This window comes from Embiotoca jacksoni, unplaced genomic scaffold, assembly GCF_022577435.1.
Source record: "Embiotoca jacksoni isolate LCO1_2020_lvr unplaced genomic scaffold, fEmbJac1.0.p SCAF_19, whole genome shotgun sequence".
In the NCBI taxonomy this organism is placed as follows: Eukaryota; Metazoa; Chordata; class Actinopteri; family Embiotocidae; genus Embiotoca; species Embiotoca jacksoni.
In genome coordinates, this window is record NW_027185329.1 from 2,952,501 (window position 1) to 2,976,460 (window position 23,960).

At 41.8% G+C, this 23,960-nt stretch overlaps 1 protein-coding gene across 2 annotated transcripts in view; it reads right to left on the minus strand.

The window, feature by feature from the left end:
• Positions 1-23,960, minus strand: part of bcar3 (BCAR3 adaptor protein, NSP family member) — a 67,348-nt gene that overhangs the window by 28,203 nt on the left and 15,185 nt on the right. The window contains exons 1-4 of one of the 2 annotated variants that reach the window (XM_069153025.1): positions 16,068-16,369; positions 7,657-7,852; positions 7,209-7,463; positions 64-106 (exon numbers count right to left, since the gene is read on the minus strand). In XM_069153025.1, the coding sequence (XP_069009126.1) occupies positions 64-106; positions 7,209-7,463; positions 7,657-7,844 (486 nt within the window). In that variant the 5' untranslated portion in view covers positions 7,845-7,852; positions 16,068-16,369. Of the gene's footprint in view, positions 1-63; positions 107-7,208; positions 7,464-7,656; positions 7,853-16,067; positions 16,370-23,960 lie in introns of those variants that run through there. The other variant, XM_069153024.1, reaches the window with a different exon arrangement.

The following is a 23,960-nucleotide window of genomic DNA, read 5'->3' on the forward strand; positions in this document are numbered from 1 at the left end:
AAGTTGCAGCTGAGTTTTGTCTCTGCGCTGTAAACAACACATCACCACAACTGTTGTTCCTACCTTCACATAGTCCACGGTGGCGTCCGGCCCAGCAGCCGGTTCCCTGGGGAACACAGACAGAGAAAAGGTCCGATTTAGAGAGCACATCTTTCCGAAGGGACCCAGAGTACTGCTGCGTTGACCTGCGGTTCCTCCTCAGAGTTTCTACTATGAATAAAGTGCAGAGCTGTCTGAGTTAGTCCAGGTGGGTTCCTGACTGGTGCTGATGCTGCTTCTTTAGCCTCCCTTGGCTCTATTAAGAGTCCAGCAGAGGCGTGTCACCTTTTTTTTTTTTTTTCTTTTCTTTTAAAGTCTAAGAGGATTTTACTCTCCCAGCCTCCATATTAGCTGTACGCTGCACTGTAAAGCTGTCGTGCAGAGAGTTAACCGTACTGGTGACGTTATCCCAAGTTCACAACGTCCCACTTTGCGAGCAGGTTTCTCAGAGAGAGAAAAGTGGAGTGAAACCGAAGCTCACGCTGAAACGCTTTAAATCTCTGAGCTGCCTGTCTCTCACTCTTTCGTCCTCTCAGTCGGTGGTAAACATGTTCACTCACTGCCTGCCTGACTTGGCCTCCCTTCCTCCCTCCCTCCTTCCCTCCCTAACCCCCCCCCCCCCCCCCTCTCCTCCCCCACCATCACACACATCGCAGTCACACGCCTGCTGTTCTGAGTCCACTGACGTTTTCACAGAGAGGTTAGAGCGCGCGCACACACACACACACACACACACACACACACACACACACACACACATATCTCTTTTTTAGGGCATAAGCACCGATGGTGCGAAAGCCCTGTTGTTATCCAAGTGATTATTATGATTCTCTGTAAACAACTTCATTTTTTGGAGGCTTTATCATATTCAAAAACTCATGAAAGTTGGTACACCCATCTCTCCCAGCGAAAAATTTTGTATTTTAGTGGAGTCGCGAGTGGGCGCGGCCAAATGGCTCGCTAGCGCCCCCTAAACAGATGTCCCGGCGGCTCCATTTACCTACATGCACAAAACGTACAAAACCTAGACGTACAAAAAAGTTACATTGCACCATTACGTCAACGTAACAGGAAGTCAGCCATTTTGAATTTAGATGCCATTTTTGGCGATTCGCACATGTTGTACTTTAACAAACTCCTCCTTCAGATTTTGTCAGACCGACTTGAAATTGAGTCTGTGCCCTCTTAACATGTTTGGAATTAAAAGTTATCATAAGAATTAGTTTTCGTCGATCGGTGTGCCCGTGGCGTGGCGGCCAAAAAGCGACCCAAAAGTCATGCTATGGCATGTTGTTCAAAAAAATGACTCATGATTTTTTTTTATAAGTCATGACAAAGGGGGGGATTGAACCCCAAAACTTCTGGCTGAGAGACAGCAGTGCTAACCACTGTGACCCCAATCTTCCCAGGTGATGGGTTGCATTGTGACAAATCTTTGGCTCACTGCAACCTACAACTCACTGTCCACAAATATTCATTTAAATGTGACCAAAATTGCTGTAGACATTCTTTGGATAGTAGATATACGTGTTTTCAAGGGGGTCTGCAGTGATTTTTAATATCTTCCTGTAATGTGTAGTGTATGCAAAACTTTTTCAATTTCTCCAAACGTAACACACACGGTTCACGGTTTACCCGCCGAGGTAACACACAAGGTTCACGGTTTATATATATAGTATATAGTATATAGTATATAGTATAGCCAGGGCGATGCGGCTAAGTTTGATGTTTCGCCGTGACACAGGAAGTTGATGTTTAAGGTCAAACGATGCTCCAAACCTCATGAAACATGCGTCAGGTACCAATTTCATGAGTTTTTGAAGATGTTAAAGCCGCCAAAAAAAGCCTTTTTTTTAAAAAAAAAAAGAAGAATAAGGGACAAGATCGAGAAAAAAAATAAAACTGCAAGTTGTAATATGCCGACCCTCGCGTTCACGTCGGGGAGCAGGCGGCTCCGACACGCTGGATCCCCGACGTGAAGCTGCGAGGGCCCGCGTATCACTGCTTGCAGTTTTAATTTAAATTTCCTTTTCTTTGCATTTTTCTTTTCTTTCAAAAACTGCTTACAACCACGTCACACAGTTTTCTGCAGCTTAATCTGCTTTTCATCGTCTCTAATTTTTAAAGGTCAAATTACACAGAAAACATTTTCAAACACATTTTGTTTGTTTCGACCATCTACTACGAGCACCTCATATTTGGCTCCTTTAAGAAAGTCCCACTCGTGCCCTCCATTGCTCTCCATCTTTGCCTTGAATATTGCTACTTGAGCGTATTACCGCAGCTTGGAGGAGGCTTACATCCAGGTGCTCGGTGAAAGAGGTAATTAGCTCAAATCCCCGGCTACATTGGCGAGGTTGGTAGTTTAAATCCCTTAAGCCTGCGCTGGTGTTCCCACGGGAATATTAGCGCAGTCCATTACTTACCAAACCAAATATGTTTAGCTCTAAGCCCTCTCAGTTTGAATATTGCTCCCAATAATGAGTGGGATTTAGTTATGTAACTAAACAGAAGCCTCCATTCACATCAACATACAGTCGTTATTCATAGAAGTGTAGAAGAGTTTTCAGGCATCTCTGTCACCCTCAGGATATCCTGCAGGAGCAAAGTATCTGCCAACTGATTCTGTTTGAGGTCTGCAGATCACTAATCCAACATATCCTGACATCCCCCCCACGGTGGATCAACACAAGTCTACACTGAGTTTCCTCTCAGCAGAGGGCACGTCGGTTGTTTTCGGCTGAATAACCGCATCTGATGCTGGCAGGAGCAAAGAAAAAAAAAGCTGATCATGAAGAGTTTGTTGTTTTACTAATGAGTTGTGTTACTTTCTGGAACACATGTTTCAATTTATAGCCATTTTGTGAATATGGGTAAAGAATGTATTCCCTAAATACATCAACAGTAGAAAGCTGAACCGCACACCAGACCACCCTCCGTCTCACACTGTAATGTTTCTGTTTAAAAAGCTGAGAAATTATGTCGGGATATTTTCTTTATCCTAAGCCAAGTAGGCATCTTCTACTGATACCTAAAAACGTCTTCTTTTGTGCCTCATTGTTTTGTTTCAAGATCACAACACTTCAACTCGTGAGTTCTCCTGTAAATGTTCAATCATAGTAAGGCAGCCTTGTATATACAAGGGGCAGTCAAAAAGTTCAGAGTCGGCTCCCTTGACTTGCAAAGTGCATGAGGGAGTTGTAAACTTCATGAGTAAGTATTCTACACTACCTCACTTTATCAACATCAGTGTTACAAGTGACGTTTTGCCCCTCTGGAAACATGAATGCCCCTAAAAACAACTTCATTGCTGTAAATTTTCCAAAACATTTGAGAGGTCTCTGTTTCCAATTTCCAGAGTTTTATGTAAAAGTTGATCAGTAATCAGTGCTTAATATTCACCACTGTTGAAGATTAAGGGAGGAGAAGATACAGACAGAGTGAAGAATGAAAAATGCATCAGACATTTTTTGCAGTCTCAAATGTAAACTCAAATCAGAGCTTCAGTTTGACACTGACTATTTACTGCAGTCGTATGTGCTGCCTTCTCTGGGGTCAATGGTTGTCTCTGACCTTTGACTGGCCCAAAACCACCCTGGCCCGGCTCCCCAGTCAGAGGTGGGTGCAGTGAGAATCACCACAGACAGACAACTCCCATTTCAACCCTGCAGGGTTACACGTGCTGAGGGAAAGTCCCAGTTTTTGTCCTCAGACTGAGGCAGGTCAAAGGTCAGGTTAACAAGCAGAGCGGCAGCCATGGAGCGGTTTGAGACACCTTGTTTGTTTTCTCCATCTTGAATGCTGATGGATGTGTTTGACATATATATATATATTTTATTTTTTCTTCGTTGACAACCCTTTAGTCCGCCTAACTATAGCACTGGAAGAATTTAAACAAAGTGTGGTGGACGGCTCGGCCCAAACATTCCAGACAACACAAGCTGACCACTGCTAAATGTGCCCTTTTCTGCCCCATGTTGCTGAAACAGCATCAAACACTGGATTTTTCTGCTTCTACGACCACAGAACTGATCTGAGAGACAGTCAGGGGGAAGTGAGAGAAAGACAGAGAAGAAGAAAAAGAAGAGGAAAAAAAAACACAAGAAAAAGGAAAGGCAAAAAGCAGGCAGCACTCGCCGCAGTCTTTTTCTGGCTACTGTTGTTCTTCGCACTTCACCGCACAATACTCAGCATGACCACAGTTGGCTTTAGTTAGAGACTACATCATATTTGTGTGTGTGGGAGAGAGAGAGAGAGAGACGGGATGGGAGGGGAGGAGAGGGAGCATGGCTGGCAGTGGGACCAATGGGAAAAGGAGATGGCGGCTTGTAGTGTCTGCAGGTGGCCTATAGAGGGCAGTGTGTTTCTATTACACGGGCTCTGATAACTTTGTTAATATCTGTGTGATACAGCACATGTGTAGGTCCACCTTGTTAATTTGAGAAATGCCTACTGAGTTTAGTACTGTATGGACGGTGACATCTTTAAGTTCACTTTTTGGCACTTTTCAAGTGTGAGCAAAGCTACAGAGTAAAAACTATGTAAGAATTAGTGAGTAATATGAATCTAGAGACTCGTCAACAAAACGGGCTCCGATAACTTTGACACTTTCCACTACTTTAATAATATTAAAGTGTTAAAAACTGTTAAAAAACACTATTCTCTTCAATAATTATATTTGTTCTGATTTGATCTAAAATAAACAGGGAAGTTAATCCAGACATAATCAATAGATAAAGGGCGATTCAGAAAGGTTCCAGCTTCAATTTAGCAAGCGAGCAGTCCGTCATTGTCTATTTCTGCCCTCACCTCCTTCCACTCTTCCTCGCCGCCCTCCTCCTCCTCCTCCTCCTCCTCTCCACTCTTTCTTTCTGCTGCCTTCCTTCCCCTCTCCCGGTGGTCCCCCGAGCTGCCCCACAGAGGTCAACAGAAAGACAAACTGTCCAATCGGGAGCTAGTGCAACATAAGGTCAGGGGTCAAAGGTCATGCTGGCAGCATGAGCAATGGAAAGTCAAGACCAACTGGCCAGTTGTTAAATACCTTAAAGATGTATGCCCTTATCTTTTTATAGACAACTCTACTGTGAACTGTGTGCAGTTCCAAAACAACGAATCAAAGCTGAGAGGATATTCTGGAATTTGGGGGAAAACGATTGTGTGTTTTAACAACGTCACATCGTACAGGCATTTATATGGAAACAGAAAACTGCGAGTGCTCGCAATTTTTGTAATCTTTTTATTTCCATCTATGGGGAAACCGTTGTTGAGATTTAACTAACCAGATTTCACTTCAAGAATATTTATGTGCATGAAGAAATATAATCGTGAACTTTCCATTTGACACTCATGTTTGTCCCTCATGCATGAAAGTCTCCTTTATATTCATGATGCCGACTAATAAATGTTTTAACAATGCTGTTTTTTGATCTCCAGACAGCTTGAAGTAAGACCAATGTTATCGAAGAACACCAGCCTGCCAAAACTCAGTTTCAGAAAGATTTCTCTTTTATTCGTGATGTTTTTCAGCTCATTAAGTATGTGCCACTAGAGATCAGAAACACCCCTGACTCTCATCTTTTTTTTTTTGCAAAAATGTCAAAGGTAAGAATAGAAGGACACGATACCCATTGAGTTGCACTAATTTCCTGAAAAATTAACCAAAATCAGGGTGATGCTATGATGCTATTCATTATCGACCCACCTGCACAGGCTGAATTTGACCTGGACAAATTATCCTGCTGTATGTCAGCAGTATATGAAATGTACCCAGTGTGGAGGCAGCAGGATAAAGGGACCAGACAAAGAGTTCACAGTAATCTCTGATCTGCCCGGCCACACCCTGACCTACAAAGGTAACCCAAATGCTGGGGGCTACACACACGCACCCACAGACACACACTCGTGTGCACACAAAACTGGCTGCATCAGATACAGTCTGTTGTAACTCTACACTAGAGATAGAAAAGATGGGAGGACATGATGAGGGATGAGGTGTGTGTGTGTGTGTGTGTGTGTGTGTGTGTGTGTGTGTGTGTGTGTGTGTGTGTGTGTGTGTGTGTGTGTGTGTGTGTGTGTGTGTGTGTTTCCTCTGAAGTGGAGCTAACTGCTACACCCCCTAAGGGCTCGCTTTACAACCTCCTCTTTCTCCATCCGACTCCATACTCTCTTTCTAACTCTGCACTGTGAAGAGGAGAAGTTTCGAAAATGCAAAGTTTTATTTCCAGAGCCTCATGAGTCTCTTGAGGATCAACAATGACAAACTATTGTTCAGACTGACAAATACTCATCGGTGAGAAAGTCTAATTTAGTGTATGGCTGCAAAATGTATGAAAAGCTAAAGGCCTTTTAATTTGAAACGACTGCTTTTAATTTGAAATAGATACAGGAAGTTGTGGCATTCAGCTGACCAATGCTGCCTTTATCAGTCAGTCATGCAGGATTTGGCCAAGTAATGGTGTAACTTAATCATCTAGTCATTCACTCAGGCATTGTTAAAGTTGTCTCTTTTTCACAGAAGATGGCAGCTTTGATTTATCAAATCAAAGCTTGGAGATTTTTCTGTTTGCTGCTGTCTTTCCTTGAACCAAATTTGAGGATCTTGATTCATTTCCTGTACTGCTCTGCAACTTATATCTGTATTTTAGGTGTGACACTGCACTGTAACTTTTATCCTTTTATTAAAAAACCTTGAATTGAAGAGCCAACAGCAAAAATGCGTTAAACATATTTTTAAAAAAAGCCACTGGAACGGAAGTAGTAGATTATTCTGCAGGAGAAGTTTCTCGAGATGTCAACATGTATTTAGACTTCTTTTTGTTTGGCTTGACTTTGGGCTGATTTTGGAGGTCATAGTAAATGTGACCCCAAACTGACCCCAGCTGCTGTTTTCTGTATGTAAACAAGTTAAAAGGTTTTCAGAAGTTTCCAGCCTACAGGACGTGAGTTTGGTGAGAGTTCCTTTAATTGTGTCCTTCCTTTCCCCTTTTTTTAATTTTTTTTTTATCCATGAACAGAGATAAAGCTAAGTTGATAGGACGACTGCTGATACAGTAGTATTTATGATACAAACACTGTCATTTGCCCAGACTGTGCCAGAACAAATCACAGACTGAAAATATCAACATCCAGAAACATAATCCACGTTAATCTGTGTTGGTAGAGGTGTTTACCTGTAACCATGGAAGTCATCGATGATGTTTTGGACCAGTGAAGAGGCCATGGGTTGATGGATGTGGCCGGGAGCCAGCGACGTGTTACTGCAGAATAATGGCTGCTTGTGATTGGCTTTGGGGTCCCAAGTGTAGTTTCCACGGGCGAGGTTGGCTCCTCCCCTCTTACGTCGAGGCAGAGTTCCGTGAATGGAGATTGGCTGGTAGGCAGCGGGGTCCATCTCTGATGGGACGCTGCCCTGCCCCGGAGGGAAACTGCAGAAAGGGGGGGGGGGGGGGGGGGGGGGGGGGGGGAGACAAGTAAATTTTATATTTATGCAAATAAACAAGTGCCTTGTTTGTTTCTTGGAGTTCTAACAAATATATATTTCATATTTAACTAGATATCTCAGTCAGAACTATAATCCAGTTAAAAATAGTATTTATGACTTTTGGTTTTTGAACTCACCCAGGTCTGGAGCTGAGGAGGTCCATGGAGGAGGCGAGGGAGGCCTGGAGCCTCCTGGAGGAGCAGGTGCTGCTGGTGGGGCCACCGAGGGAGCTGGTGGGTACTCCAGGGTGGGCGGGGCATCCAGCCAGGGCGTGGTGTGCATGGAGGGACCTGGGCAGACTGGCAAAACGCCCCTCTGCCATCATCCTCAACTCTGGAGTGAAACGCACACAGACGTTGACAGTCGGACAGAGAGGACATGACTCATCTTTTCATCATCATCATCATCTTTTACTGCAACACTTTGGATTTGAAGAGTTAATCTCAGTCTTTCCACAGATTAATTAGTAAATAAACACAGAGGGTGAAAGTTCTTCGGGTGTGTTATGACCAGCATGTTCACAGTAATCTGAGCCACACAGTTATGTAACCATGGTAACACACGGCAGAGGGGTCAGGTGTAATGTTCTGTAACACGCCGCTGTGAAGACATTCGATCTGAAACACACAGACACACACTGACATCCAGTGCTTACTGAGATGATATATTATGATACGTGATACAACAAAGTACACTCACACAGCTGACATATTCTCATAACCTCTCAAGTGATCGCACATATAAAAATACAAGCCAACACGCTGCCAGGGGGGAAATAAAAGTTGTCATTACATAATAATATGCAAGTCGCTGCAGTGAGGTAACCTGACCTCTAAATCTGCCACAGCTGATGATTGATTTCGGGATTTTCGTTTTTGAATGACATACAAACACATACTTCAAAAAAGAAACCCTCCAGGCATACTGTATCTTTTGTTTAAAGTGATAAAATTCACACATTCAACGTGATCAAAGTAATAGAATCCGCTCTGATGGTGCATTATTATGTAAATGTTTGATTAAACAGGAGGCCGATGTGGAAGTGCCCTTAAGCTGCAATACCACCGAGGGCCACTAGAGGTTGACTCCAAAAAGCCTCCAGCTCCATAGACTCCCATTCAACTTCCCTCATTAAATTAAAAGTGAATAAAGTTTTAACATAAGCTATTTCGATGTTGTTAGCTAAAGTCGCTCCTTCTTATTCGTTTTCTGGCGGTCCATCTGAAAATAATCTCGTCATTAATTAGATAATGACTGAAATAGAAGACAACATGCCTTGAGCTCAAAGTGTAGCGCTTACATGAAAAGTACCTGAAAATGACAGACCCACCAGTTTCAGGACTTTTTTTTTTATACATAACTGGAATCAAAGCCAACGTTTTTACCAGACACAAGGCTGACTTTAGTTGTGCGTTAGTGGCTGTGAGAAGAGAGTAGAGGTCTGCCTCAGTGTCAGGTGCTATTTTTAGCAACAACCTCTCGATATCATACCGTTAGGAAATTCTTAACATGCTTTATATTCCAGCAACGACCTTAAAACCAGTTTCTACGCTGAGCCTTTGAAAAAAAGGGTAAAGAAAAAAAAGCAGCACTTTTCTGTTTTTTTCTGCTCCTGGGCGAGATGACATGCAGATATAAATACACAGTGATGAAGAAGAAGACAGATGAGGTTTGGCAGGGACAGAAAAAACACCGGGCAGGTTCTTGATAAATTCCCCTGCAGTGTGATGATGAGTGGACACCACACTATCATCTGCTCTGAATCACTTACCATGCAGCAGTTAGTCATAACTGTACGAGCTAAAAAAAAATATCATGAGGTGACAGGCACGCTGGCAGACTGGACTCTACGGACCCCGCCCAGTGTCTAATCTCATCAAACCCAAGAATCTGAACCTGAACAACTATGCCCGTGTTTGTTATTGTGTTTCTATTTGAACAACCTGATTGCGATCAGAGAGAATTGGCAGCATAGTAAATTGTGGGGTTTGGCAGCGTAGCAGCGGCCTTGCCGGATGCAGTCAGCCCGGACGAAGCGGCACTGTTCTGACCCGAAGGGATCAACAGGGCCGCCGGTGAAAAAGAAACTAATTTCAAAGACAAAAAAAAAAAAAAAAAAAAAAAGCCTTCAGAAAACTACAAACTGCTTTACAGTTTCATCAAGTACTAATTAGTTAGAGGTGAAAACGGGAACATGAGCAGATTAATGTAGTTTTTTTTTATCAGTGCTATGAAACATGAACCAAATTTCTAAACAGCAGAGTGTGAGGAGTGACTGAACCGAAGAAAAGTGATCTGATGTAACTGTCATCCTGTGATGAAAAATGCAGTCACATCTTTTACATGTGTGCAGGGGAAAAACAAAAGCCTATTAACATTGAATACAGATTCAGATATGATACTACTAATATTTCAGGTATTTCTCTTCTCTTTCTTGCCAGAAATGACATGAGGAGACGGATATCAGGGTTCAGGACTAGTAAACTAAGATTAGCGTATAAAGACTGAGAGCAGGGTAAACAGCTAGCCTTTGACAAATGAAGGAAAAATATGTCTTCTAACTGCAAAATTGCCTTTTGCACATGTAATATATTATCAGCTAGCAAGCAAACCAACCAAAAGATGCAAGAATAAGATCGGTTTTGTTCATATTTGTGTGAATGTGCGGGAACTCCATAATAAGAGCAGAACTGCTGAGATTGCTCTGATTTATAAGTCAACTGCTCACTAATTCACAATGTCCTTTTCTCTGTTTCTGTTTGTTTAGTACAAATATTTCAACGTGTAAAAATAGGAGCACTTTGTGTTTGTTGGTGCTCCCTTTTTAGAGAGCTTGGCTAGTTATATTTCCTCCTCTTCAACTGTTGTGTTAAACAAAGCTAGATGTCAAGAAGGTACGCCTGCACTAAACACACAAGAATGAAACTGATATTAATTCATTAAGAAACAAGCACTTTTCCAAATACGTTGGGGATATTTTTACAATGAAATATTGTAGATAAGAGCTAATGGCAACCTAAATACATAAACCGATGTGGAGTGGGAGTTAAAGCATTTTTTTTTTATAAGGTTAGGGGTTTGTTATGGAGACCTTCTGTAGTATGAATAACTTGTGGACATATTTTCTGCTCTTCGAGGGGACTCGTTACCAGAAAATGGTGAAGCAAAATGAAGCAGGACACAATCAAGATGTTTTACGAGAATCATGTTGATACCGTCTGTGTAGGTTGTAGAGTTGATGTTTGATTGAAAAGTATATTAGTCCAGAGCAGAGTTTCATTTGTTTATTATCTACAGCTGCTGTTTGTCATTTTAATTTTCAAAAGCAACAGTCAAGGCCAGTTTAAAGTGAGGAGCCAGCAACCTGAGTGCTCGCTACAAATAACAGAGGACACATAAAAGTTTTAATGAGAGTCTCAGAGCTCGGTGAATCTGTCTATCTTAAAATCGTATTCAAAATGAAACAAATCCATCTAACTAAAGTCGAGCAGCAGGGGATGTGGGGGGCGGGGGGGGTTGTAACGATGAATGTCAATAAAATCGCAGGTTTTGGAGAAAAGAACAACTGGCTGGCCGGTTCAAGAGTCTTCAGTGTGACTAGTAAAGTTTATGCACACACACAAACACACTGTAAAAGTCCCACTATAGGCATGCTGGGTCAGAGTGGATTCCTCCGAGGGGCAGAACGACTTCAGGAGGAGCACCTATTATAAGAGCCTCAGGGATGGTCAGCTGTGTGTGTGTGTGTGTGTGTGTGTGTGTGTGTGTGTGTGTGTGTGTGTGTGTGTGTGTGTGTGTGTGTGTGTGTGTGTGTGTGTGTGTGTGTGTGGCCTGACCTGACCATCTGCCAGACACACACCCTCCCCTGCTGAGGAGAAAGGACTGACTCCCACTGAGAAAACACACAGCACTTACGCACACGAATACTTTGTCGATTAATCTAATAAATAAATTATTCATGCTGAGAGCTAAAGGACCTTTTTTAAGGAGAGCGAAGGTGTGAAAAATGTCACTCCCCCTCCTTCAGCCTCTCCTCTGCCTTCTGTCAGTCACTCCTCTCTCCTTTTGACTCCGTCCCTGCTCATCCATCTTTCCCTTTCTCTTGTAGTCCTCCCTCCCTCCCTCTGTCTGTCCATCACGTCAGCTCTTCTTTTGCATCCTGACTTTGTCTCCTTCTTTCTTTCCTTTGTACTTCCACCTCTCATAATAATAGGCTTTTCTTTTATTTACCCCTCTTCTTTCTGCCTTCCTGCTTCATCCTCGCCTCCCTCCAGCTGTTCAGCCACCGTTCATCGCACTGCATCTCTCTCTCTCACACACACACACACACACACACACACACACACACACACACACACACACACACACACACACACACACACACACACACACAAACAGATAAGTGCTAGTATTTGCAACACGCAGCCCATTAATTTCGATATTAGGAGGATATCACACAGACCAACTTCATTTCCCAAAGGATGGAAAGGGAAGCTGTTTTTTCAAGTTTCTTTGTAGTCAGTTTAAATATCTTTAAATTAGTTTCCTTTGTATATCAACTGATAACCTAGTTTGTAACATGTGTTGCTATTGTTACACTCAGTTTAATATAGACGACTACCTCTGCAATGATTTAGAGTTGAACTGTTGACTTGTGAGATGGTTATTTTAGCGTGCAGCGTTATGAAAGCAAAAGTCACATTTCATTGTCTATACTGATATTTAGATTTAAGATTTAAAGCTGGAGCACATCGAGTCTTAAATGTCCATTATTGTCTCCTTGTTGATCTGTTGATGTAGAACTGGTGTTAAATTATCCAGGAGACTTGGATCACTGAGGATACCTTGATAACCACAAAGGGTCAGGTGATATGTTTCGCAACAAACTATGAATATCATAGTCCAACAGAAAATTCTTAAAAAAAGGTTCATATTTCTGCAAGATCTGTAAAACCACATTGTATTTCAGGTCTTTGAAAAAGTCAAAAGAAAAAGCAGCAGTCCAAACAACTTATCCAGGAGACTCGTGGGTTTTTATGAAACGGATCATTGACGATACCTGATGTCAAGAAATAAATCGATTGTATTTTGACCTTTTACAGAAAAATTACACAAACTTGTGATCGGAGGTCTGGAACTAGTCTTCAAATAAAATGTTTAAATGGAAATTTATAGCAGGGAAACTAGCAGCTTCACATGTGAATGAAATTAACACCTGCTCACCAATCGGAAGGATTTTTCCTTGACGATTGTAAAACAGACAAAACATACTGAAGTTTGCTTTATCACCAAAACTAGTGAAGTCCTTGGGTTGGGAACAACAACACACACACACACACACACACACACACACACACACACACACACACACACACACACACACACACACACACACACACACACACACACACAGAAAGCTTTGGGTGGGAAACTAGTGTAGATTAACAGGAAGAGGAAACGACAGTATAAATATTTAGACGACAGACAGCTCATTATGAAGGATTACTCACAATAAAGCAAATATGCCTCTCACTTCCCTTCCTCCTTCTCACAGAGTATCTCTTGATCTCCGTCTCACAGGGTTGAAGACACAACTTTCCGATTAAATTAAATTGAATTTAGTCCAATGTTGTGATGGTGAGCTCCCTCTGTCTCTCCAGCAGTCAGAAACCTCTTTTCTTAATGCACTGAAGTAGTGTTTTTTAAAACAAAATGGTCTTTTTGAGGACCACCACGGGCCCTTAAATGGATTCAACAGGTCCAATTTAATTCACCAGACTGTGGCCGTGTGTTGGGTAATCAGGTCTGACAGAAGGAATCATACAACTCCTCTGGTTTACAGAGGAGAAACGAGCATGTAGATCTACAGAATAGTAGTTACACATGAAATTGAGTTTCAACAAGAACTGTCACATGCTGCAACACTGGTCTCTCATTACGCATAAACCATACACACAATGAGGAGGACAAACACAAACATCAACATGCTTGGGAATGAGGGGTTTCCTCTCGCTGGCTTAAAGTGTCTTCCTGCTTTGGCATGTACACACATACCACCGCACACACACACACACACACACACACACACACACACACACACACACACACACACACACACACACACACACACACACACACACACACACACACACTAGTGCATTAGCAAAACCACCCCTGGCCAGAAGTGAACAATGGGAACAACTGTCACATGACCACTGTGTTAGAGCCAGCCTTTGTTAGAGAGAGAGAGCCAGAGAGAGAGAGAGAGAGAGAGAGAGAGGTGTCCTACTGCGCTCTTCAGTGCGTGGGCCCTCCAGTGTGCATGTATATGTGTGTGTGTGTGTGTGTGTGTGTGTGTGTGTGTGTGTGTGTGTGTGTGTGTGTGTGTGTGTGTGTGTGTGTGTGACATATTAATGAGGCTGTTATTAAATCCCACAGCAATGCCTTCCAAATCTTTGTGTGTGTGTGTGTGTGTGTGTGTGTGTGTGTGTCTTTCTCACACATTCACACCTAACTTCCCCTCAGCGTGCACGCGCTCGTTTTGTGTGACTCCACAGACATCGTGTGGTGAAGTGTGTTCTCTTGTGTACAGTCGGCGATCACCAGTCAGTCAGTCGGTCAGCGGAGTCAGCGAGGAAGACGTGTTTAGATCATCTATTTCAGTCCGAGCAACAATACTACAATGCAAACACACATCAGACGGAAAAGTCCTGCAACAAACAGTAAATACCTGAAATCGCTAACGTTTAGACGTAGGACTGCTCGAAATTAAGTTTGAACTACATCACAGATGGCAGAGCATTCAGAGTTGTAATTTTTGTGAGTAAACTACTTATTTAAACAGTTGTGGATTCATTATTTGCTAATGCGAAGAAGTTACATGCTCCAGTGACAAAGTGACGACACCAATTTTGTGATCCGATGTTATTTCACACTTACATTTACTGTATTTCCTTTCTTGCTGTGAGTTTGACTAATACCATTATCATATCTGTACGATGAGGAGGAAGCTGGATCCAGAGTACAACTTTTACTGTTTTCATTTCGTTAATATAATGCGGGCACTATAGAGGAGCAAGAATGCAGTTTTTTTTAACTTTCTAAATAGCCAGGCTTGCCTTTTCCCTTCCAAGTTTAATAATTTGCTTAAACAAGTAACAGTTTTCAGCATTAAATATATAAAGTATTAAGCCCATTCGCCCATGTCACATTATTGTGTGCTGCTACAATCTCTGTTATTGAGACAGCTTGGTGATGAAACTGGATCCTGATATGTGGCTTATTGTGTATGTTAAGTCTTGGTCTGTAAAATAACTGTAAATGGGCATCAGTGAAAGCTCCAGTAGAGAGAAAAGCACAATATTACCTTCAGGAATATCGCAAAGTTTGACAAAGTGGTGATCAAGTAAAATACAAGTGCCTCATTTTTACTTTCTAGCTGCGCAGTCAGTCAGTCAGTCAGTCTTTGTAAGGACCAGCAGGTCACAAGAGTGCTAGCTGGTATTACCACCGGGGATCCAAGTAACACAATACCAGCCATTGAAGACTGCAAGTACACGACCATCTCTCAGTTCCAGCTGAGCTCTGTGATTCTGACACAGAAAACGTTCAGCATTGATTAAAGGCAGAATCTCACTGGCTCAGTTCGACTCCACTTGCTGTCTCCAGACCCAAGACTCAGACTAACGTCTGAAACGACCTGCAGCACGCAGTGTGTTTATCTGCATCAACACCACACACCAGACGCACACGTACGTCTGTCTCTGTCATCATCTCCTGGGTGGCTTGCTGTTTAAAGACGCGTTCTCATAACTGAAAGGTCAGAGTTTCTTTCTGAGCCAGTCAAACTGTTAAAGTCATCCTGAGCAACCTGAGTAAAGTTCAGAGTAGTTTTCCTTTAAAGTATACATATCTCTTCAGCCACATGTCACAATAACTCATCATACCAGTGTTGTGCAGGAACTAATTCTAAATGTCGTAAATGTTTAAGCAATCAGCCAAAAACGGTCGTTGAACCGTTTATCACATCTTAAAAAAAATAAACCAGCATACGCAAATGTTTTGGGAGTAAATACACCAAAAAAAATACCCAAAATAGGCAAGAAAAAATGTTGATAAAAGAAATACTATTGGTCTTATCTTTCATGTAATTATTTCCTGCTGGGCTTTCCACAGTTGACACCACCAATCCAACAACCACAGTTACACCCAGTGTCTTGGGATGGCAACTTATTGCTTAAAAAAAACTCCCAGAGTAAATCTAACTCACTGTGAGCTGTAAACACTTCAGCCGAGAGGGATGAAGAGTCGGACGGCAGAGAGAGGAAGACGAAGGCACGGTGGAGTGTCCGGTGAAACAAACAGACAAACAAAATGCATCCAGAGGAGATGACGACCATTGAGATATATAGCTGCCTCAGCTCTACCTACACACACACACACACACACACACACACACACACACACACACACACACACACACACACACACACACACACACACATTCCTACACACACACCAACTCATAAACACTCAGGTTCACTCCTACCTGTCAGTGTGACCTCTTCTCCTCTTCGTGATCTTGTGGCTCTTATTTATCTCTTCTACCAAACTTATTCCCCTTTCATAGTTTGAATGACTGACCGGCACACACACACAGACACACACACACACACACACACACACACACACATGCGTGCTCTCCTTGCAGACAGGCAACAACAAGAAGCTGCTGCACAATCACACACACACACCCTGCCCTCTTCTCTCTCTCTCTCTCTCTCTGTCTCTCTGTCTCTCTGTCTCTCTCTCTGGGGAGTGATTTGTGAGCACCGGGCCCCTCCTCCTGCTCTACTGTGTTTGGGAGGAGTTTTCCTTTCTTTCTTTCTTTAGGGAGCAGAGTTGTCTCTTGCCTCCCTCCTCCCCAAACTCCTGCCTCCCAGCGCTGAAGAACCCCCCCCCCCCCTCCCTCCTTCTGCCCTCCTACTCTCCTCCTCCCATCGCCTCTACTCTGTGTCCCCCCCCCCCTCCCTCCCGCACAGCCTCATATTTCATGCTGCAAAGTCTTATTGTTTGGCACCTCGCACACCAACACCACCAACTGGTCAGGTGCTTAAAAGAGATTTAGATGTGACCTAATGTTGCTATTTGCAGAGAGGAGAAGGGATGACAAAAATGTGGTTGTGACATGTTTGAGCAACTTAAGGTCCTCTCAAGACTTGGGAGGGGGGGGGGGGTTACTACTTCACTGAGTGTTGACTGAGACATAAATCAGCTCATCCTTATTGGTTAAAATCAAGTTGGAGCATTCTTGTAAATATGGAGGGAATGTTTTAGAGAAAGATTAAATTTCACCTGTGAAGGAGATGAAATGAGTAGAAGAGCTCTACTTGTGTCATGACATCAGGTATGAGCTCATGTTGACTGTGTTTTGTGTGTGTGTGTGTGTGTGTGTGTGTGTGTGTGTGTGTGTGTGTGTGTGTGTGTGCGCGCTGCCTGGCCCTCAGGACAACACTCTCTCCTGTCTTTGTCCTCCGGTTCCTTTGTATTGTCTAGAGTTGATAACACCCAGACACGTGCGTGTGTGTGTGTGTGTGTGCGTGTTAATGTGCGTTTGCGTTTCCTTTCAGACAATACAAGAAGCACCATCCTGCCGCTATGAAAGCCCAGATGATCAGATGGCCCGCATCGGACACACACATCACACATCACACACGCACACACACATACACACACACAGATGCTGCTACATACATGTAGGTCTTTTGATCTTCAGCTATTCATACTTACTTTGAGACCGAGAAAGCAACTGAAGTGCACGAGAGCGATATGAAGATTTAAGTTTTTTTCTATAAATTCATCAATTTTTTTCTTTACATAATATTACTTAAAAAAAACTTCACAAATTTCATCTTCTGAAAATTGGCAACACAACATCAGGAAAGAGTCCAGTTGGGCGTGTGACCTTAAACTGTAATTAAAAGTGCACAGGAAGCATCCGGGTCTAAAAAACTAGTCCGATGCGGAAGTGCCTTAAACTGCAATTCCACTGAAGGCCACTAGGGGTTGGCACCAACTTCAAAATCAACAAGTCAATGATTTCTACAAGTCCTAATATTGTCATTTTCAATAGTTCCTTCTTATTAGTTTTCTGGTGATCCATCTGAAAATAATCCCGTCATTAATTAGAAATTAAGCCTAAAAAAAACTGTGTTTTTGGGGGCGTGTCTGTTTGATTGATAGGGCTGTATCAGGTCCACCACTCGTTCCCCCCTGCAGTTCACTTCTGCCTCCAAAAAAGCAAGATGGCAATTTCCAAAATCCGAACTCAAGACCTCATAATGGCAGTCCACAAACCAATGGGCGATTTAATAATATATATATATAAAAAAAAAAACTGTATAGAAAAATTTTCTGTTTTAACTTTTACCTGCCGTATTTACTGCAGTTTTACATTTTGAAATACAACGGAGTACAGTTCTTTCAGGTGCACCTACTTATGCTTTCATGTCCAAATAAGTGGTTTGGATAATGTGGTTCAACATGAACTTTGTTGACAATCTGTCATTGCTTCCTGTCAGGCTGTCCACAGAACACAGCAATTAAACTTGATGAGTCATCATAAACCACGAGAATGACAAACAAAACTATGAAAATGAGATCGATGGTGTTATTTTTCTTCTAATTTCATTCCTTCAGGCGAGCAGTTTCAATCCTAGGGGTCAGGTGATTAATCCAGGGTTAAATACAGCCACACAAATCTTATTTTTGATTGCTTATCCCGTTTTAGCCCGTGAAATACTGCATAGCTATTCAAGTAAAAAAAGATCTGAGAAATGAAATTTAGAGGTGGAGGATTGTTTGGAAGTAAAACTATCCAGCTGAAGTTGAATTTCATTTCTTTTTCTGAGTAAATCTTCGTACTATTTCACACAGGCATGTGAAACTTCTTAGCATCTGTGTGTGAGGGTGGTGTTTCCAGGAAAGTGCACAGTGAGTCAGGAGTGTAATCTGTAATCATCTCCTGAATCACCTGAGCCCTCCCAACATACAGTGGCACGAGGGGGGGGGGGTGTAGTAAAAAGGAGGCAGCGCAGGACTATAATCCTTCCAGGTTGACTGACATGCGTCCTTGTGATGAAAACTCTCATCAAGTTGTTAGAAAAAGAACAAACCTTTCATCAAAACAAGCGCAGGGGCACGTCCTCACACTTTAACATTTCTGAACTGGCTTTAGACTGCAGATTGAAGAGCTGTAAATCAAAATATCCTAAAAATGTTTGTAAGCTAAACTGATATGAAAAAGTTGGTATCTTGATAAAAAGAAAGTGCGTGAAAATTTACTGACCTCCTGAATAATTTATGACATATAGCTTGTTACATAAATGTCATTCTGAAGAGACAAATAGCAGCAGATGCAAGTTTCCAGGGTTCGTATTCACAAAGATTCCTCAGACTAAACGTTACTCCCATAAACTGTATATAAAAGTGTACGTAGCTTCCGAGTCTGAAAAATGAGGTTGATGCGGAAGTACCTTAAAGTGCAATGCCACCGGGGGCCACTAGGGGTTGGCTCCAAAAAGCCTCCAGCTTCATAGACTCCCATTGAACTGGTCTCATAAAATTTTAAGTTAATAACATTTTCCCACAAGTTATTTCGGTTTTGTTAGCTACAGTCACTCCTTCTTATCAGTTTTCTGGCGGTCCATTGGAAAATAATCCCGTCACTGTTTTTAAAATAAGGTTAAAAAAGGCGTGTTTTTCTGAGAATGTGCGTGAATACGGCCCCAGATCTATATCGATCAATACAAAGAGTCCAATTAATACATTAAACTGACACAAATGTCATATTTCCATAAATTTTCCCCTGTGATTTCCCTTGTTTGAGCTTTGACTGCTGCTTTTGTTATCTTGCTGCACCCTCTAATGCAAAGACATGTAGTGGAGAATTTGCACCATCAGCTATTTATGTAACAGTATTTACATGAGAAGGCTAGGCGCTCACGGCTTTATCTTCGACTTTAGAAAAGTCTGTAGCAACAAATGTTTACTCAACTACATTTTTTAAAGCGTGTTTGGAGAGATCTCCATGCCATGATAGCGTTTTCCTGCACTTTCTGTTAATGTGAGTCCTCTGGCCGAGCCCTGCTCTGGCACATTGGTCCTCAGGCAGCTTAACATGTTGGCACGAAGCCTCGCTGAGTCACTCATTTCCAAACACTGACCACCAGCACACCTCAGGGCATCAGTGTTTCCCAAACCATTAAATAGATGAGTTCGGTTTACCCGCCCGCTGGAGCTCTGCACCTGTGTATAAATGGATTAACTAGTTTATTATAGTTGGTTTTGCAAAGATGTTTTTTGTTTCAGTTCCTTTTCATGTTTTGTGGTATTCAAATAACTCCTCAGTAAGAAGATCTGAACCGTGCAAAGAACATTCCCGTTCCCATTTCATGCTTTCTCCATTTTCTCTCCCCCTCATTCCTATGACTTCTCGTCTCCCTCCACCACTCCCTTTCTCCTTATGAACATGTGTATAGACACATGCTTGTGTTTCCGTGTGTGTTTCGGATCAGAAAAGTGTTTACGCCACTCCTCATTCCTGCAGTTGCAGCCTCAGGGGTCTTACAATGAAAAAAAAAAATCGAATCCTTGTTCAGGTAGAAGAAAATCTGCTGAATTCTGACTCATGCGATCACGGTTTCTGTGGAACATCAGCATCAACCGCTGATCCACAGAATTCCTGGTATTTTTAAAAAAAAAAATTTTTTAATTAAGCTCAGACGGCTGCACAATTTGACGAGTGCATCAGTCATGATTTGTGGCAGCTTCTGTGTAAATATGCATCTGTAAATGTTTCAGCATGCAGCAGCCTCGAGCGACTCAAACCAAGAAGTGTAAATTCTGCGGCAGTTCTCTTTAATAATTGAATCACTTTAATGTCTTTGTAAGAGACGATGTACACGATTGCACACAATTTGGCCAATTTATTTATTGATGATGTTTTGTAATGGTCATTTGCTAAGATGCCTGACAGGTCGCAAAAATGGCAACATGTCGCTCAGAAAGAAAAGGCAGAGGTGAACACGATGTTGCTAGAACAATGTAAAACCTCTTAGGGAAGTGATGTGAAAATATGTGACTCTGACATTGAAGCATCCTGTTCCTGATGACCTTAATCAAACTCTCCCTAACTTACAGTTATCAAACTTTAACCACAGCAGCGACAGATTAGATAACAGCCATTTAAATCTTTTTTTTTTTTTTTTTTTTTTTTTTTTTTGTGGTCATTTACGTTTTGGACGGCAGTGGAAAAACAATCATGTGCTATTAGCCGGTCCAGATCAATTTGGAGCACAATGATTCATTTTGTTAGTTAGATTAGCTTTTTTGGAGGAGAAATTGATCATGTTTGAGTCCAGCAGGCGGTCTGTGTCATATCCCGCTCTTTCAATAAAGGCAAAAAATACACAAAAGCTGTAATTATAAACCTAGTACAGAATAGTACTAAATAATGTTATTGTAAGAATTGATCAGATATTTAACGGGACAGTGAAGTGATGATCAGTCAAAAACTAAAATATTAGAGGATCAGTAGTGGAACGCTTTTGGGAAAACTAAGATTTGATTACTTGTATAAAGTTTTTGACAATCACTCCAGTGTTTAACAGCTGTGATGTGTTACCTAGCAACAGAAAGACACAACGCACTGCAAGGACACGTGACACTCGCAACATCACTTGTGCGATAAACACAAAATAAATGTTCCAACAACAGTCTAACTGGGAAAGGTTTACTCTGAAAGAAACCTGTCAGCTGCAGAGTAAATGATGAGAATCAGGTGCCATCAGTCACACTTTGAACTTTGTAAAAGAGAAAACAGCCTCCAAAACATTGAAAGTTTTGTTTTTCTACATGTTTTTAGTTATTTGGATGTTCCTATCTGGGATCAGTCTGATTGTGGGAACGAGATATTCCCTGTTTTGACATGAGCGATAACAGCAGAATGTGGACAGCACAGTTGATGTTACTAACACACACCGACAGAAACAGGAAGATGTTTATAGTACACTTAGTATTAACTCCAGGTCAGGTTGATGAGTCCATCACCTTCACGGGGGAGATTAGCCGGGTTCAGCCTGTGCTTTGTCAACATGAATTATATAACATGTAAAGGCTGAGGAATAAAATGAATCTCTGAATACACAAACTGGCATCACAGTGCAAACATATTGTATGTTTTTATAGGAATTATGATCCATCTGAACTGATCAGCTGCAGGGCATTTTTCTTCTCAGAAATCAGGCCTATTTGATGTGACCAGGTGGTCCTGAAGAAGTTCTGTGATGGTAACTGGAGAATGTAGCTGTGTTAACTACTGTCTACAATCGATGCATTATATACACTGACCTGATTGGGTTGCAGAAAAGCAGAGAAACTTATTTTTTTCCAGAACCAGGAGCTTGATTAAATAAAACCATCCATGTGTGTGTTATCATGCAACGCCTTGAAAATGTGCAGCACGTGATTTATTTTAGAGTTTGCAAGAAGAAAAGCACACACGAGACTGCTGCTTTAAGATGACGGGAGCACTTCAATAGGCCTTGCTGTTGTAAATAACAGCGCTGGAAGGAAAAACTCAATTATATACTTAAGTGATATGAAATTATCATTGATTTAATCCATGGCTGCATGTGCTTCACTTTATCATAAATTCATGCAGCACTACATGCATGAATACCTCATGAATCATCAGGAAGTAACATGACTTCAAAGTCTTTCATTCATGATCTCATGCATGAACAACATTTTAATTGAGTGAGTACAATTTATGGACTGTAACTGATCAATTCTCGTAAATGCGGGTATAATCTGAAACTGTAAAAAAACTAAAATCAACATGTTGTTACAGATCGTCTTTTAAGCACAACGAGCATCCACAGAACAGCTCCAATGCCGCAGTAACGGCTATAACTAAACAAAAGCAAAAACTAAAATGCCTCAAATATGTGAAATATGAGCACGCATGTGTGGGTTTTGATGATGCCTCCTATTTCACCCTCTAATTGTTCTAATTGGAGCATCTCTACTTTCTTTGCTGCTTTTTTAGTCCTGCCAACGAGGAAAGTACCTGGAGCACGCACACACGCACGCGCACACACACACACACACACACACACAGACAGATTCCTATTCCAGCCACGTAATCATATACTGTTGCCAGCAGACAGTAACATGATGAAATTAATGAGAGGACTGGATGCAGTGTGAAGGTTTGCTTGTGTTTTATCCTGGAGGTGCTCTCACTGGAATGCTCTTATCTGGGTCACATGTTGAGTTGGCATTTTTTCCGAAGATGCTCTGTCTCTCTCTCTCTCTCTCTCTCTCTCTCTCTCTCTCTCTCTCTCTCTCTCTGTGTGTGTGTGTGTGCGTGTGTGTGTGTGTGTGTGTGTGTGTGTGTGTGTGTGTGAAGGATGCCATTAGCTGAACAAATCTGGACTCTGAGGTAATGATAGGGGTGGCAGCCTGCCAGGCAGACAGATGATACCACGGTAGTTGGTGACTGAATGATTTCAACTGCAGGCTGTTTCACCTCAGCAACTGTCGTCAGGCCGCAGGTCGGGGCTCCATCAGCGGTCACATGGGGATCTCAGGAATGTGAAAATATGTGTCGTTAAAAGGGGGAAACAGGTAAAGTCCTCATGACGTCATGTTCTGTCCACACATTTGGGGCTCGCTTGTCAAACACAGATAATGACTGTGATCTGTCTTTCCACGTTTTTACTGTTGATCACTGTAGAAGTTTGAGACACTATAGAGGAGTTCTTGTTCTCTTCATTTCTCGATATATTATCTGCGTAACTCTGTGGCGCCAACGTCAGTCAATCTGCCCGTCAGTCTTTTGGTCAAACACTTTCATGTGTACGTCATGGACTGCCATGAAATTTGGTTTAGACATTCATGATAATCAGAGGATGCATCCTAATGGTTTGGGGATTTCTTGACTTTTAATCACCTTCAACGGGTCAAAATGTTAACTTTTCCACTTGCCACACATGCATTTTGAAATACAAGTTATGAATTATATTATTATGTAGGCCTACCCTCTCATTACCTTTTTTTTTTTTTTTTTTTTTTTTTTTTTTTTTTTTTTTTTTTTTTTTTTTTTTTTACTAAGTTTAAGTTCACAGACATATTGTTATAGATGTTGGCTCTCTATCTAGATGCCACACAGAGTCAGCACAGACAAGCTTAACCTGAACCTGGACTCAAAAGGCCACAAACTCTGATTTTGATCATTTAAAGAATTATAGGAAGACAAAAATGGAAGATATTATGCCAATATTGATCTCAAATCTTAATACTATGTATAAAGTGTGTAATGCATAGTGGACCAAAACATTTTTCCTCAAAGCCCATTTTATTTATATCTCTCCCAATT